Source organism: Pholcus phalangioides, unplaced genomic scaffold (assembly GCF_987345545.1).
Source record: "Pholcus phalangioides strain wild (caught in Gottingen) unplaced genomic scaffold, Ppha-v1.0 ptg000015l_1, whole genome shotgun sequence".
Classification (NCBI taxonomy): domain Eukaryota; kingdom Metazoa; phylum Arthropoda; class Arachnida; order Araneae; family Pholcidae; genus Pholcus; species Pholcus phalangioides.
The window spans coordinates 93727432-93741733 of NW_028301608.1; the positions used below are offsets into that span (position 1 = coordinate 93727432).

Consider the following 14302-nt stretch of genomic DNA (forward strand, 5'->3'; position numbering starts at 1 on the left):
AGGTGCTTTGCATCAGTCCGGGGTTGTGAGCGGTTCTATCTATCTATCTACTTCTCGATATAACCACGATAATCTCTGTACAACGATATTTTTCCTTAGTCCGCAGAGTACCGCTGTATCGAGGTTTCACTGTAATTTTAGAAATTGGTTTAAGGGAGAGCCGTTGGAAAACTTAACGGTGCGACTACATCGGGGCTTTAACAATCATTGAAACTAGGAAAAGCTTCCATTTCAATATCATAATTTAGCTTTTCTGCATAAAAACTGAAAAATTATGTTAAAATAATGTTTCATAGTGCAGTTTCTTGTGAGTTTATTTTTCTCGTCCCATTAGACTGCAAACTCACGGTCTAATGGGACAAAAAAGCTAACGTATAAAATTGATCATTACTGCAAAATCAAGATTTGTCGTCCGTATTTACGTCACCCTGTGCAATGTGCGTGCGTGTGTGTGTGTGTGTGTTTTCGTTTCTTTATAGAAATGATAGCTGACAGCTGACAGCCGTTATTTCTGAATGTAATCAAATCATGAGTACTACAGTTTTATGTCGTGATAATTGACGAAGTCAATGTGTTTTCAATGATTTACGCCTCGCGTAATACACGCGTAAATTCACCGTTATTGAATCTGTTAGAACATTATTTGAATGCGTTATCTCTTCTTTATTTTCATTTAACTGATATTTTCCCGATTGAAGGTCGATATAAGAATGTTTATAGTTGTATGATAAACCACAAAGATATCCGTAACTAAAACAATTGTATCAAATTCACGATAAATGTTTCGCTTATCATACGATATAAAAGTTTCGGTAATCGGAATTACTTACCTTAATATGTATCATCTGTTCCATTACTACATCCTCAAAAGCTAATGAAGTCAATGTAAATAATGCTTCAGAACTGGATACGTACGGGGATCGATTTCGAATCGATTCGTATTGAAAATGATTCGATCGTTACCGTTGCTCTAGTGCTTCTTGTAGCTGCTATTGCAATCTCTTTGATGTTCTCATCGAAGAAGAACAAGAAACAATGGAGACTGCCGTTGCCCCCAGGTCCACGGGGGATCCCGATATTGGGTTACGCTCCGTTTCTGGGAAAGGATCCGCCGAAGAAGCTCCTCGAGCTGAGTAAGAAATACAAAAGTGACATCATCAGGTAAGATTTATGAAAATATCAGTTCTTACAAAATTATGATTCTTCCCGTTTAGTAACACAAAGTGACGTTTAACATCCGATATTGCTTTTTTTAATAGAATTCGTGTAGACACATATATGTTAGTATTCCAAGGTTTCAAAAATCAAAATACGAGACACATACATGGTGTTCCATAAATTCATAAAATGACGAAAAAGATTTGATATCCATTCATAAATACTCGGGTTATAAATTTTTTTAATTTTTTTTAATTTAAAATTTAGTTTTCAACAAGATAGAGCCGATAAAATCCCAATCTCTTTCATCATTTTATGAACTGAACAGTTTTCTTTATGTTGAGTAATTTTTCATTCAATTAAACTGATTTCATGCATTTTTATCACGCGCGTAAGTTGTTTTCGATGCATTTTTTTGAAAATTTGTAAAAAATTAAGTATTGGAGATAAGTAAAATTTTGTACTATGTATAGCATAGGATACCAATTACAACGGTGTTCATTGGTCTGAAAATTCGTTCCGGACGCAAAAGTGAGTCGATTCACCATTTCAAAAAGTCTCTCCGGGGGGGGGGGGGGGAAGAGAGCAATCAGGGTAACAAGATTAGAAATTTCTGCATAATACGAAACAAGAAAAATAACCTGCTACGATGTTGCTTCCCAATTCAGAAGACAAATAACAGCACTATTTGAAGGCATAACACAAGTATTCCCCCCAGAAATAAATTTCACGTTAGGTACACACAACACATACACGACCCATTACAACATGTACCAATTCGTTATAAGTTCTTCAGAGGAATATTAAAAAGTAATACTCACATATAGCAGTGATTCCCAAAGTGAGAGTCCCAAAGCACGGTCGCACGGAGCACGTAATTACACTATCCGCGGTTCAGCTCTCTCATAACAAAGCATGAATGGCTCTCTCAGCATAAGTTATTATTTTGAATATTTTTAGCCCAGATATTTTCTGTACAAGCGAAGTTTAATTTATTAATGTAATCATTAACTCATTTATTAATTGAACATTTCCTTTCGTAACTTCAGTCTACGATTAGGAAAGATTCTCACCGTCATCTTCAACGAACGCGGAGTCATGAAAGAGGCTCTTTCGAATGATGTCGCTCAAAATCGATGTCAGGTTATGTACAGTGCGATTCCTGAATTAGGTGAGTCTTCTATGGTAATAAAATTACCATGTTTATCTACTTCCTTCTCCGGGGCAGTTGGAAATTAAAAATACTATCTTAATATTCTAGAGGTTTTTTGGTAAATGAGGAGTTTATGTTTTCAAGAGAGAACGTTTCTACTTTTGATAAATTTACAGTAGATGTTTTTTTACGACGTTTGCTTTACAAAAGTAGCAAATAGCCCAACAGGTAGCATGTTGGAATGGTAGAAGAATATTTTAACACTATATTGATCAACATTCAAGAGAGTTATCCACATTTGAATTTCGGGAATGTTCCGTTTTGAAAGAAAATTAGCGGAAATGTTACCTTTCAGTTGAAATTGAAGCTGGTCAAGTCTGAAGAATTGGAATTTTCTACGTTACCTGTTGATTCCAGAAGGTTTTTACTAGCCGAGGATAGTACCCTCACTGCCCTCTCGTCATTAACATAAGAAACACGATCATTCTCCTGGGGAACCTCCCATAACGGGCACTCCCGTTAGCGGATACCTCCACTGATTAGCGAATTCTGAATTACATCCACTGGGGACTCAATGTATCTTACTCCCAATTAACGGACACTCCTCGTTAGTGGACGAAATTTTCGGTCACATGGGTGTCCGTTATCGAGAGATAAAAAATACCGAAGTGCCTGAAAAATACACATATGTGGATATGTTCCTTTTTGATAGACACGACTAATTGCACATTGTAATTTCTACCAAAAACATTCCCGGTTGCATAATCTGACAGAGCTTATCTCAGAGATTCATAAACCGTTAAAGAGTGCTTTGCGGGGGAAAAAAAGTGGAAATATTCTCTTTTGAAAATAAGGTCCTCAAATAATGTTTAAAGAGTGAAGTTTTATGTTTTTAATGTGTCTATGATTATATTTTGCCTTCTCCCTGTACCTTCATCAAAGGCTTCCAGGTATCGAATGGAAAAGAATGGGAGGAGCAGAGAAGATTTTCAGTTCATACTGCAAAAGAACTTGGACTTGGTCGCGGACCCTGGGAAGCAATTACTCAGGTGAGCTTTCAAATGTTTGTTCCAATATTATTATTATGTTCTTGAGTATCTACCTTCCTTACGAAAGTTCTCTTACAGTTTTGAGTAACTCGTATTGGAATCCAAAATATCTGACACTGGCGTAGAATTACTCACCTTGAATAATTGCAAATATCGGCTCACTCAAATGATTTGAATATTCATTCCTGAGGGCAGAACAGTGAAATAGGAGAAATACCCAGATATCTTACATCATTTACGGGACTTCATTAACCGTAAACGGCCTAAGATATAGCGGAAGTGGCAATGGTACGTAGATTTTCAATGGTACTTGCTAAATGCCAAATGCTATTGGTAAATGCTAAATCTTATCACTAAATGGTGAATTCTGTTGCTAAATGTTTAGTCCTATTACTGAATATTAAATTATAGTGTCAAATACTAAATTCTGTCGTTGAATGCAGAATTGTATTGTTAAATGTATTGTTTTAAATTTTTCTCATTCCCGAAAACTTCGACTTAGAGGAAGACAATTTCGAGTTAACGGAAAATTTTAACACTAAAATACAGAAAAAGTTCTTGGGCTGAGTGAAAACTTCGACTTGAACAGATGCTCGACTTATCGTGAATTGGCTGTGTAAGCAGTATTTGGTAACCTCGTCGTCATTTTTCAACATGTTTGGCAAAACATCACCGATGTCCCTTATTAATTACTCGAATTTCCCGTGTTTTCTCGATAATATTGGTCACTCCTAATAGTGAAGAAATAAAAATTTTATCTAAACCATTTCATTGCCTTTGATTATATTTTTTCGTGAAAAAAAGACTCGAAAGGTTTAAAGTACGAATAGCTTCCCTCTATACACCCACAGAGCTTATCACATTTTTTCTTGAAAGTGTCTGAGTGGAATTAACGCAATTGAAGGTAAGTTATTTCTTGCATAAACAAAAATATTAGAAATAATTCCCTGTGGTGCAACAATCAGCAATTGCCCTTAACTAACCGAAATTGGTGTCCCCGAGGGGAAGCGTTTAAAGGACGGCGTAACAAGATTTCACACGATCCATCATATCGATAACCAATACTTCATTCACGGCCTTCACATCACAGGCTCCTATATTCATTACGTCACTGTACCCAACCCCGAGGAAACTTTTGATAGATTGAAAGTTTCCTCTTACGTGAAATCCATTCAATGAATCAAGTCTCTTCATAGTTCAAGACTGACTTGCATATCCCGCTAGTGTTCTAGTGTCTCTTTCTTTGCAAAAAAAATATTAATGAGTAATAAAATGTGAAAATGCCATATGTAATTAGATGAGAAATCTGAGTAATTCATCCTTGCAGGAAGAAATTCAGACTTTTCTGGAGGAAGTAGCATCTCACGATGGTAAACCTTTCGACGTGGCGAAGCCTCTAAGTATTTCTGTGGGTAATAATATCCTTTCCTTGCTGATTGGAAGGAGACTAAGAAAAGGAGAAGAGGACAGCAAACTCAAACTTCTCATCGAATATCCCATTACGGCCTTCACATCACTGGCTCCTATGTTCATTACGTCACTGTACCCAACCCTGAGAAGAATTTTAATAGCTCTGAAAGTTTCCTCTTACGTGAAATCCGCGGAGATCATCCATCAGTTTCGAGATCTAATATGGTATGTTTCCATAAATTTTGAATATAATCAATCATATGTATAATGACAGCCGTATACTTCAACCTTTCACACACGTGGAAATAAGTGAACAATTTCGTGCTAATAAAACAGAAATGAAAAACAATGTCGATAGAATTTCATGTATGAATCTAAAATGATAAAATTACAATTATTTTAAATTAGTGCGACTTTTTCTCCGCTGTTGATTTTTTTTAAAGTTTGATGCTCATCGGGGCCGTCTCACCAGGAGCGAAAATATTTGCGAGGATCCTAAATGGGTTAATAACTTTTCATTAACACATTAATACATTGTACTGTATTACAGGAAGAGAGAGAGAGAGAGAGAGAGAGAGAGAGAGGGGGGGGAAAGCATATAAATAAATATTCATAAACATTTTCTTATTTGAAGCGCAGCTACTTTGATTATTGCATATAAATATTTTTTTTCACTTCTGTTACAGCTATATGGGGCTCCTTAAGAGTAGGGACCGGTGTTACCGCTATATGGGGCTCCTTAAGAGTAGGGACCGGTGTTACCTCTATATGGGGCTCCTTAAGAGTAGGGACCGGTGTTACTGCTATATGGGGCTCCTTGAGAGTAGGGACCGGTGTTACCGCTATATGGGGCTCCTTAAGTGTAGGGACCGGTGTTGCCGCTATATGGGGCTCCTTAAGTGTAGGGACCGGTGTTACCGCTATATGGGGCTCCTTAAGAGTAGGGACCGGTGTTGCCGCTATATGGGGCTCCTTAAGTGTAGGGACCAGTGTTACCGCACTTTTCTCATATCCCGTATGTATCTAAACTATATTAAAAATACAGTAACCAATAAGAGCAATGAAAACTAATAATTGTGATAAAATATAAATATACATACGGCCATGAAAAAAAATTATGATTGTCTCAACCTCTAAAAAACTTTATTCCTCACTTTAAGTAATGCGCTACGATTACAGTAAAGCTATTTATTGCTCGTTAGAAAAATATAATGGAAAAAAATCTGATTATTTCTTTTCTCCGGAAGGGAAGAAATCGAGAAACACAAGACGTCGGACAACGGGAACGAAATGGACTTCATCAACCTATACAGAGCTACGATGATGAAGAAGATGCGTGGCAATACCAAACATTATTTCTCAGGTGATTATTTATAATAATAAATATAATATTAGTAACGCAATAATAATATTCTTTTTGGTATGATTGTTTGGTGAAGATACTTCACTGAACGTTTCTAGTTAAGGGAACAAGGGACAAGTTCAAACGGAGATTATATTTCTTTAATGTTTCCAGCTAATGTGTTTTTAAATAGCGTAAACGCACGCAATTTATACGCATTTTGGTGAATCTAATCAAATCATTTGGAAATTTTTCATGCTTAATGCATAATTTATTGAACAACGACTGAAAAACTGAAATGAGTCATATTTTGTCCCCTGCGTTTCTTATTTTGATGAAATCCATTCATACTTATTATTATGCTTCCAAAGACACACTCACAAGCATTTATAGGTATTCATTTTAGGATGTATTCGAAAAAACAAAGCCTAAAATAATTGTTCTAAACGGCGGCATTTTTAACAATTAATTTATATTTTTAGCTGTAAATATTAGTGGATTTAACAATGGACGCCTTGTAATCTCAAATAGGCCATAAGAAACAAATGTGCAAAATTTGGAGTAAATTGAATGAAATTTGGTTCGCGAGGGACATTCTGAGTATGTATCAGTTTGTAATGAAAAACGAACACGGAGAAAACTAGAAATTTAGATATCATTTCTCGAAGACAGCCATGATTTTTTAATTTCACAGTAGAAAAATAACTCACAAACAGATTTTAATGCGGTTTGTTACATAAAAACGGAAAATGAATGGGAAAAAGGAAACAGCCAATCACTCGCGGCACCGGGACGCGGCCCTAGAGTTGGGAAACACAGATATAGGGAACTTACTACCATGTCAGAATACGTGAGTGCAATTAACACTTACATAATTTGATTGGACATTTAGTGTACTTAGTACAACTAGAACATCCTTGGCTTTTTTTCGCATTAAAAGTATTTTACTAGGCAAATAAAAAGGATGTGAACTGTTGAGCAATTTAAACGTTTGAATGTTTACAAGTTTGAATGTTTACAAGTTTGAATGTTTACAAGTTTGAATGTTTACAAGTTTGAATGTTTACAAGTTTGAATGTTTGAAGGTTTAAATGTTTACTGTGTTTCTTTTTAACGGTACTTGGTGTGTGGTAACTCCAACGCCGTGTATAAGATACAATTAATACAATTAATGTGCACGACTGGCAGCATGCTCAGAGACTTCAATCATACTTATTGGCCGATATCGCCGTCAGGCGATGTGGGCTGGGTGCCTCCTGGTTTCAAAGTATACTCAGAAAAGTAAAAAGACAAATGATCCCACACATGCACATTGCACCAAATTACTTAGACTTTTGGAAAGTAACATGCAAATCACGTAAATGCGAAGAATTTTCGTGGTATCCACATCTGCAAGATGCCGACGTTCCATGGTGACTACGGCCGACTACTACTACTATTACTACCGTATATGCACTTCGTACAGATTTATTTGCAGAATTTCTAATGAATCGGTCAGTCCCAGAATGTGTGTTCTGAGTGTATGTGGGTCCCTTAACGCATTCATGTTATCAGAGTTGTGCTTGTTTCGTGTTCTTGCTGGTGCTGCCATATGATTTCGATAGTTTGAAGTAAAGATTGTAAGCTCTTGAATTTTTAATGTCATCTAAGTATCACGTTAAAGGTCTGATTAACATCTGCACAGAGAGAGAGAAAGAGAGAGACTTTTCAAATGGGAGGCCGGCTCGCATTCGTGCTTAGAAGTTAGAACACCGCAGGAAACGAATTTCAGCCGATCAAAGTTGTGCCGCCAACGGAGTTCGAGCGTGGATCCTTACGCTTGGAGTCTAGCATGGTGCCCACACTACCGCACGGAAGCGAGCCGTGGTAGCAAATTGACTGATTCGTAAATATCTTAGACCGTAGGTATATACCGCGCATGCATTTTGACAGGGATGCGAACTGAAATTGGTAAATGAAATACCTTCCTTCCGGGAACACAAATTCATCCACGAATGATACAAATGTAAATATATATACATAATAAGACACTTATTTTATTTTTTTAAATCTTTATTTAACGATGTTTTAACTGTTTGCTTTTACAGAACATTCGTTAGCGGGGAATATGAATATATTATTCCTTGGAGCGAGTGACACGACAGCGAGTTCGATAGAATGGCTGATGTACCTCATGGCACGGCATCCAGACGCCCAGAAGAAGGTTCAAGAAGAACTCGACGAGGTGCTGGGTGCTGATGGAGTCGCATCGTATTATGAAAGGGACAGGATACCTTACACTTTCGCCGCTATGGTGGAGTCTCAGCGGGTCTCTAGCATCGTTCCGCTCAGCACTCCTAGGAGGTGAATTCCCATGAAGGAAACATCAGTTTCTATGATTAGAGGCACTTTCTCAGTACACCATTATATGCACCCAGCCTATATAGTCAGTAAAACTGTCAGAGAGTAGGAAAATGATTAAAAAAAATAAAAAAGCTTGAATTATACAGGGATTCATAGCAAACAGTGGCAGATATGGCATTTTACTGGCGAACCGTTGATCCTAGAGGTATACTTTTAATTAAAAGATCTTTCCAAATAACGTGCAATATTCCATTCGTTTTGCAAGGGGTTGTGTAGTTATTAAAATAAAGAAAATAATTTTTTATACAGTCCCCATGTTCCCCAAAACCCAATCGGAAAGTTGTTGCCCTGTCTCTCCTGATGCTAATGAAAAAAAAAATCCATGTTTCTAAGTGAGATATTCGAATTCGGAAATTTGGGAAAAAAGGGTAAACCTGTTTTTCCCCATTTAGAGCTGTTTTTCCTCAGCTTTCTTCCATTTTTCAAATTTGAATATCTCAGGGAATATTGCACTTAGAAACGTGTAATTTTTTTGTTGGCATCAGGAGAGACAGGGATACGACTTTCTTAATGGGTTTTAGGGCATATGAAGATTGTATGAAAACTTAATTTTTTCATTTTAATAACTATGCAACCCCTTGAAATATGAATGCCATACCTGAGTGCTACAGATATGGCAGAACTTTTGTTTTCCGGATTGGGAAACTTTTTGAATTGAAAGTATACCTCCAGGATCAACGGTTATCCAGTAAAATGTCATATCCCCGTTTGCTGTGCACCCTGAATACGCATATGCCATCTGTATACGTTATTTAAATTTCATCTTAAAAAAAAAAACGCATTTCAAATCATCACGGGATGATAATAGCAGGCTACTACGCTCATCATCTGTGGATGGTGAGAACAATTTTAGAGTTTACGATATGAGTGTCGCAGTAAATTTGTCATTCACGTGAAGTTTGAAAATTATAATTTTATTTTCATTTAAATTTAATTTAACGATCACCGACGTAATATAACGCCCAAACGCCGGTGGAACAAATTTAAACAAGTTCTCTGTGTTTTCTTTCCTCTCTCTCTCTCTCCCCACCATCGCGAAGCTTTATAGCAACCTCATCAACTGAAATTGCTTTTCTCTCCCTCCTTTCTTTCTATACTCCTGTTAATTTCTTTTTCACACATATAATGTATCTTTCTACTACATACACAGTAAGAGCCAAAGAGAACACTTAGGGCGAGGGTGAAAAGAGGACTCTAAAAAAACTCCCTTATCTACCTTACCTATTTTAGACCCTATTCTTTTATATATTTTTTTCTTCCCCATTCTTCCTTTTTATGACGCGCTGTTACGTTATTACAAGGTTAGCAGATTTATCGCCAATTTGTCAAATAGAAATCCAAATCTATTGCCAAAAGCTTGTACGTGAAGGAGTTAAATCACTGCTATAAGCCACAGATGATCATAAAACTCACAAAAGAATCATTTTGCATTATTTCTGCTAATCATATGTAATTCATGAAATTTCCTTTGTCCTTGAAGTTGTTGTAGTTAATAGTGATTTATGTGGCGCTTTCTCCCCGTCTACAGGGTATACGCAGATATCGAAGTTGGAGGCTTCACGATACCAAAAGGTTCGGATATCATTGGTAACATATGGGCTGCGCACAATGATCCGAAACACTGGCCGGAACCTGAGAAGTTCAAACCAGAAAGGTTCCTCTCGGAAACGAAGGCCCTGAAGGTGCCTGATGGCTTCTCTTCCTTCTCATACGGTAAATGAAGATTCCTTTATTAACTCTGCTGGGAGTATTGAAATATGTACAGTGTTTTCATCCGTTCCCTTGCAATTTCGTTGGGTCATTACCAAAATTACCTGCGCGATATGAATATTCTCAGGATTCCTAGAAATATGTTGATAAAAGTCAATGAATCTCTTGGTTGCAACTACAATATCTGAGATGACATGCGCAAAGTTTCGGAGATGACATGAAAGGGTTATAAAAAGCGTTCTGCATATGGACAGCCAGTTTTCAGGGAGAGGAAAAACGTTATCATGAAAGTTATGGAATTCTACTTATCTGAATTCACACCTGTGATATTCTCTCTACGCTATTTTACCCGGGAGCTCTCCTCACGTTACGCATTATACAGGGTGCATAGCAAACAAGGGGTATGATATTTTACTGGTGAACCGTTGATCCTATAGGCATTCTTCTGGTTAGAAAAACTATCCATATAACGCGTAGCATTCAGATATGTAATTCATGTTTTAAGGGGTTATGTAGTTATTAAAATAAAAAGAAAACTTTCTATACCGTCCCCGAGTGCCCCAAAACCGACTTAGAAAGTTGTTGTCCTGTCTCTCTTAATGTGAACATAAAATAAAAATTCCAGTTTTCGAAGTGCGTATATTTACTGAGATATTCGAATTCGAAAAACGGAGGAAAGTGGTGGAAAGAAACAGCAATAAATGCTTTGGAAATACGGGTTTCCCCGTATTACTCGTTTGCTATGAACCCTGTATAAAATCGAAGCGTCGTTTATTTAAGCAAAGTTTTTTTTTTCATCTGCGATCGTACAAAATGGTCTTTTTTCCAGTTACTGTCGACGCCGCTTATTAGAATCCCGGATAAGGGTATCATTCGGTCCTTGTTACCAATTTCGCAAAGTACGGAACGGACCAATAGTATAACATGAGAAAAAAATGCATTTGCTATTATCAGGGTTTCGGTTTATGTTATCAATTTTCTCTTTTGTCGAAAGTTTTTTTTTTGTATGTTTTGAAGCAAAGATTGAACAATTTTAAGTCTTGTCGTTATCAACCTGCAAGAATATGTAGTAGATCAGAAGGTGCCCTTGTTGACAACAATTTCCTTAGTCGGTTCACTATGTCCTAATCGGGCTGTAATAGCCGTTATGACCCATGTACGTGTATCGTATCTTTTGTAAAAGTTTTCCTATAGTGAAAGCATGTAATATAAGGTGAAAAAAAGTCCCTTCAGTCCTAGGCCAGTTTCTTTCAACTCTGATCATTTCTCGCGTAGGAGACTTGCGCAAGAAATCGGCAAGAGATCTGCGGAAAGCACCGTATATTATTTAAAATATCATAATTCGTGATACATATTGACAATTCAATTCTAACTCCTCACAATTTCTGAATTAAAAGAAATTTATCTGAAATGGGGGAAAAAATCCCGTTTTTAGAACAATATGACAATAAAAATAAGTAGATAAATAAATGTGTGAAATAAATGGTACGATTCTCTCTCAGCATTTTGGAACTACAAAAGTTGTGTGGGAAAGAGAAACGAAATTGTCCTTGTTCGTACCGCCTGTACTTACAACTGGGATTTTTTCGGATATAGCTATCATTAAATTATTATTATCAGAAACCCTTTCCGCCCAGACCTAATGTGATCACACACGGCGTGCACTGCATTACAAATGGTGATTGTCATCGTACGAACTTGAAATCCTCAGTTTCATCATCCAATCTTTGAGTTTCATGACAACGAGTAAGAGCCTGGCCCTAAAAATGGTCAAAATAGGCAGGCAAAAAGCACTAAAACTACCTCAAACAGGCAGTAAAAAAAGGCATTTATAATTAAATGAAAAAATAAAAGTAATTAAAAGCTATGGTATTAAGGACCCGAATACTGGCTAAAAAATTGGCTGCACTCACTAAACGTACTGTTTCAATAACAGATAATAATAATAACTGTATTATTAGCGAAGTTGATATTATAAAGTCAATATAATATGACCCCTGAAGATAAATCGGAGTTTGATTTAATCGAATAGTTAATATATAATTGACTGACATGCAAAATAGTGCTAGTTGAAATTAAAGAATAATTGTGCATAAAAACCATGTATGTATAATGCTTTCATTTGGAATTACTTGAAATAAACATTTTTGTAATTCGACGTATTTTTCTCAAAATTTGCTAATATTGAGCTCTGTATTCGATCAGTTCGCATCGATTTTGAAAAAAAAAAAAAAAAGATCTCTGAAATTCTGAATATATATGATTTTTGCTTGTCATCTAACTTCCATGGAATTAACTCATTTCATTCATGGAAATTAACTTTCCGTTGTTTGCGGTGCAGTTATGGTTTATAAAAATAAAATCAAAACAACGCGGGCTCTAAGTGCCCTGTGTTAGCTCCTATTCCCTCCTGTGTGAGAGATGACGTCAAATGATGGGCTATTGAGAGTCATCGATCAGCTAGCTATCCATCTACAATGTTGTGCAATACGTGAGCGAGACGGAATAAAAAAATTTCGCATCCGACATCTCACCCTCGACGTTTCATCCCCGACTTTTCGCCCCTGGGACGTCGTCCCGGGGTGGGAGAATTCCGCACCTGACATCTTGCGCACCGTGACCGTATGAGTGATTGACTGCGTGAGTGACCATAAAAGTTACCATTGAGTGACCGGATGAGTATTTGAGTATGAGTGACTGTATGGTTGAGTGAGTGACCGGATGAGTAGTGAGTCACTGTATGGTTGAGTGATTGACCGAATGAGTATGTGAGTGTGAGTCACTGTTTGGTTGAGCGAATGACCATGTGAATGACAAAGTGAGTGATATAACTCACATAATATTTATACAAGGGGTCGAAATGTCGGGTTTGGAATATTCGGGGCTGAACGACCAACTAACTTAGCCGCTCACTTGGTCTCTCATTCAGTCACTTACTCACTCACTCACTCACTCACATGGTCACTCATTCAGTCACTCTTACACTATCGGAGTCTAAAAAGAATCCTTTCTTGGAATTTCCGATTTACATATGTACATAAATGTATGATTTACATATTATAATACTAAACAGAAATATGTAATTTACAGTTATATTATTTGTTCCTTTTGTTCCTTGCTTTTTTTTTCTTTATTATTTTTTTCACTAGGGAGGAGAAGATGTCCAGGAGAAATTATTGCATGGATGGAAGTTTTGACATATTTCACGTCAATTTTGAGAAAATTCGACATACTCATGCCACCCGGCGAAGAAGGTGCTGAATGGGAGATCGTGAAGGGTTTAGTTACGCACCTGAAAATGCGACCTCTGATTTTCCGCGTCCGGAACTGATAAAGCAAAGAAAGAATAAAGAAATAAATAAATAAAGAAGAAAGTGCATTATAATTGATTTTTTTCAAGAAGTGTGGTATAAAGACTATTACACACACGATAGAATTTCCCAAAAAAAATCCGGACATTTCAGCCGAAATTTTTTCTAACGCATCGGCCATTTTATTTCTTTTCTGTACCACTTATGGCCCACTGTGAAATTTGAGCTTCTAGGAAACAATGAAAACACCTGTGTGTCTGTCTGAATGAAAGTTAGAAATTCAGCTTTAACAAAAAACAATTGTTCTTTTTTCCCTTTCATTTCTCCGCTTTGTACAGTTAACCTGAGTGTGATTTTAAACTTTTCCAGCGCTCTACTATTTTCTGTGATTATTTAAGAAAAATCACCAAACACATGCCAAAAAAGTCAAGTGACGTGGCAGGCATATGGCTCAAACGGAAAAATGATGCTTTATGTATTATATATGTGAAAAAGTTAAACTTTTGAAAAAATTGGAACGTGGAACACCAGTACGAATACTAAGTAGAGAACATGGAAAATCGGAAAATCTACCCATTCACGATCTTACTTTTTATACAGTCACCGTGTTCCCCAAAACCCAATTAGAAAGCTGTTGCACTGTCTCTCTTGATGCAGCAGCAAAAAAAAAAAAAAAAATCCAAGTGTAATATTCACTGGAATATTCCAATTCGAAAAACGGAGGAAATTTGGGAGGAAAACAGTGTTAAATGCGGGTAAAACGGGT

The 14302-nt window shown here is 36.7% G+C and overlaps 1 protein-coding gene across 1 annotated transcript; it reads left to right on the top strand.

The window, feature by feature from the left end:
- The first annotated feature begins 828 nt into the window (after positions 1–828).
- LOC149077086 (cytochrome P450 2J6-like) lies at positions 829–13910 on the top strand. The gene is made up of 8 exons (XM_089244821.1): positions 829–1161; positions 2208–2329; positions 3254–3360; positions 4688–4995; positions 6018–6133; positions 8200–8455; positions 10044–10228; positions 13375–13910. Exons 1-8 carry the CDS (start codon positions 893–895, stop codon positions 13554–13556), a joined length of 1545 nt encoding a protein of 514 aa, XP_089100947.1. The 5' UTR covers positions 829–892; the 3' UTR covers positions 13557–13910.
- Positions 13911–14302: the final 392 nt, after the last annotated feature.

Excerpts from the sequence above, each read along its gene's own strand:
- LOC149077086 (XM_089244821.1), top strand. The coding sequence starts at position 893 with ATGCTTCAGAACTGGATACGTACGGGGATCGATTTCGAATCGATTCGT. Across the intron at positions 3,361-4,687 it reads CCTGGGAAGCAATTACTCAG|GAAGAAATTCAGACTTTTCT; the intron begins GTGAGCTTTCAA and ends TCATCCTTGCAG. Across the intron at positions 8,456-10,043 it reads CCGCTCAGCACTCCTAGGAG|GGTATACGCAGATATCGAAG; the intron begins GTGAATTCCCAT and ends CCCCGTCTACAG.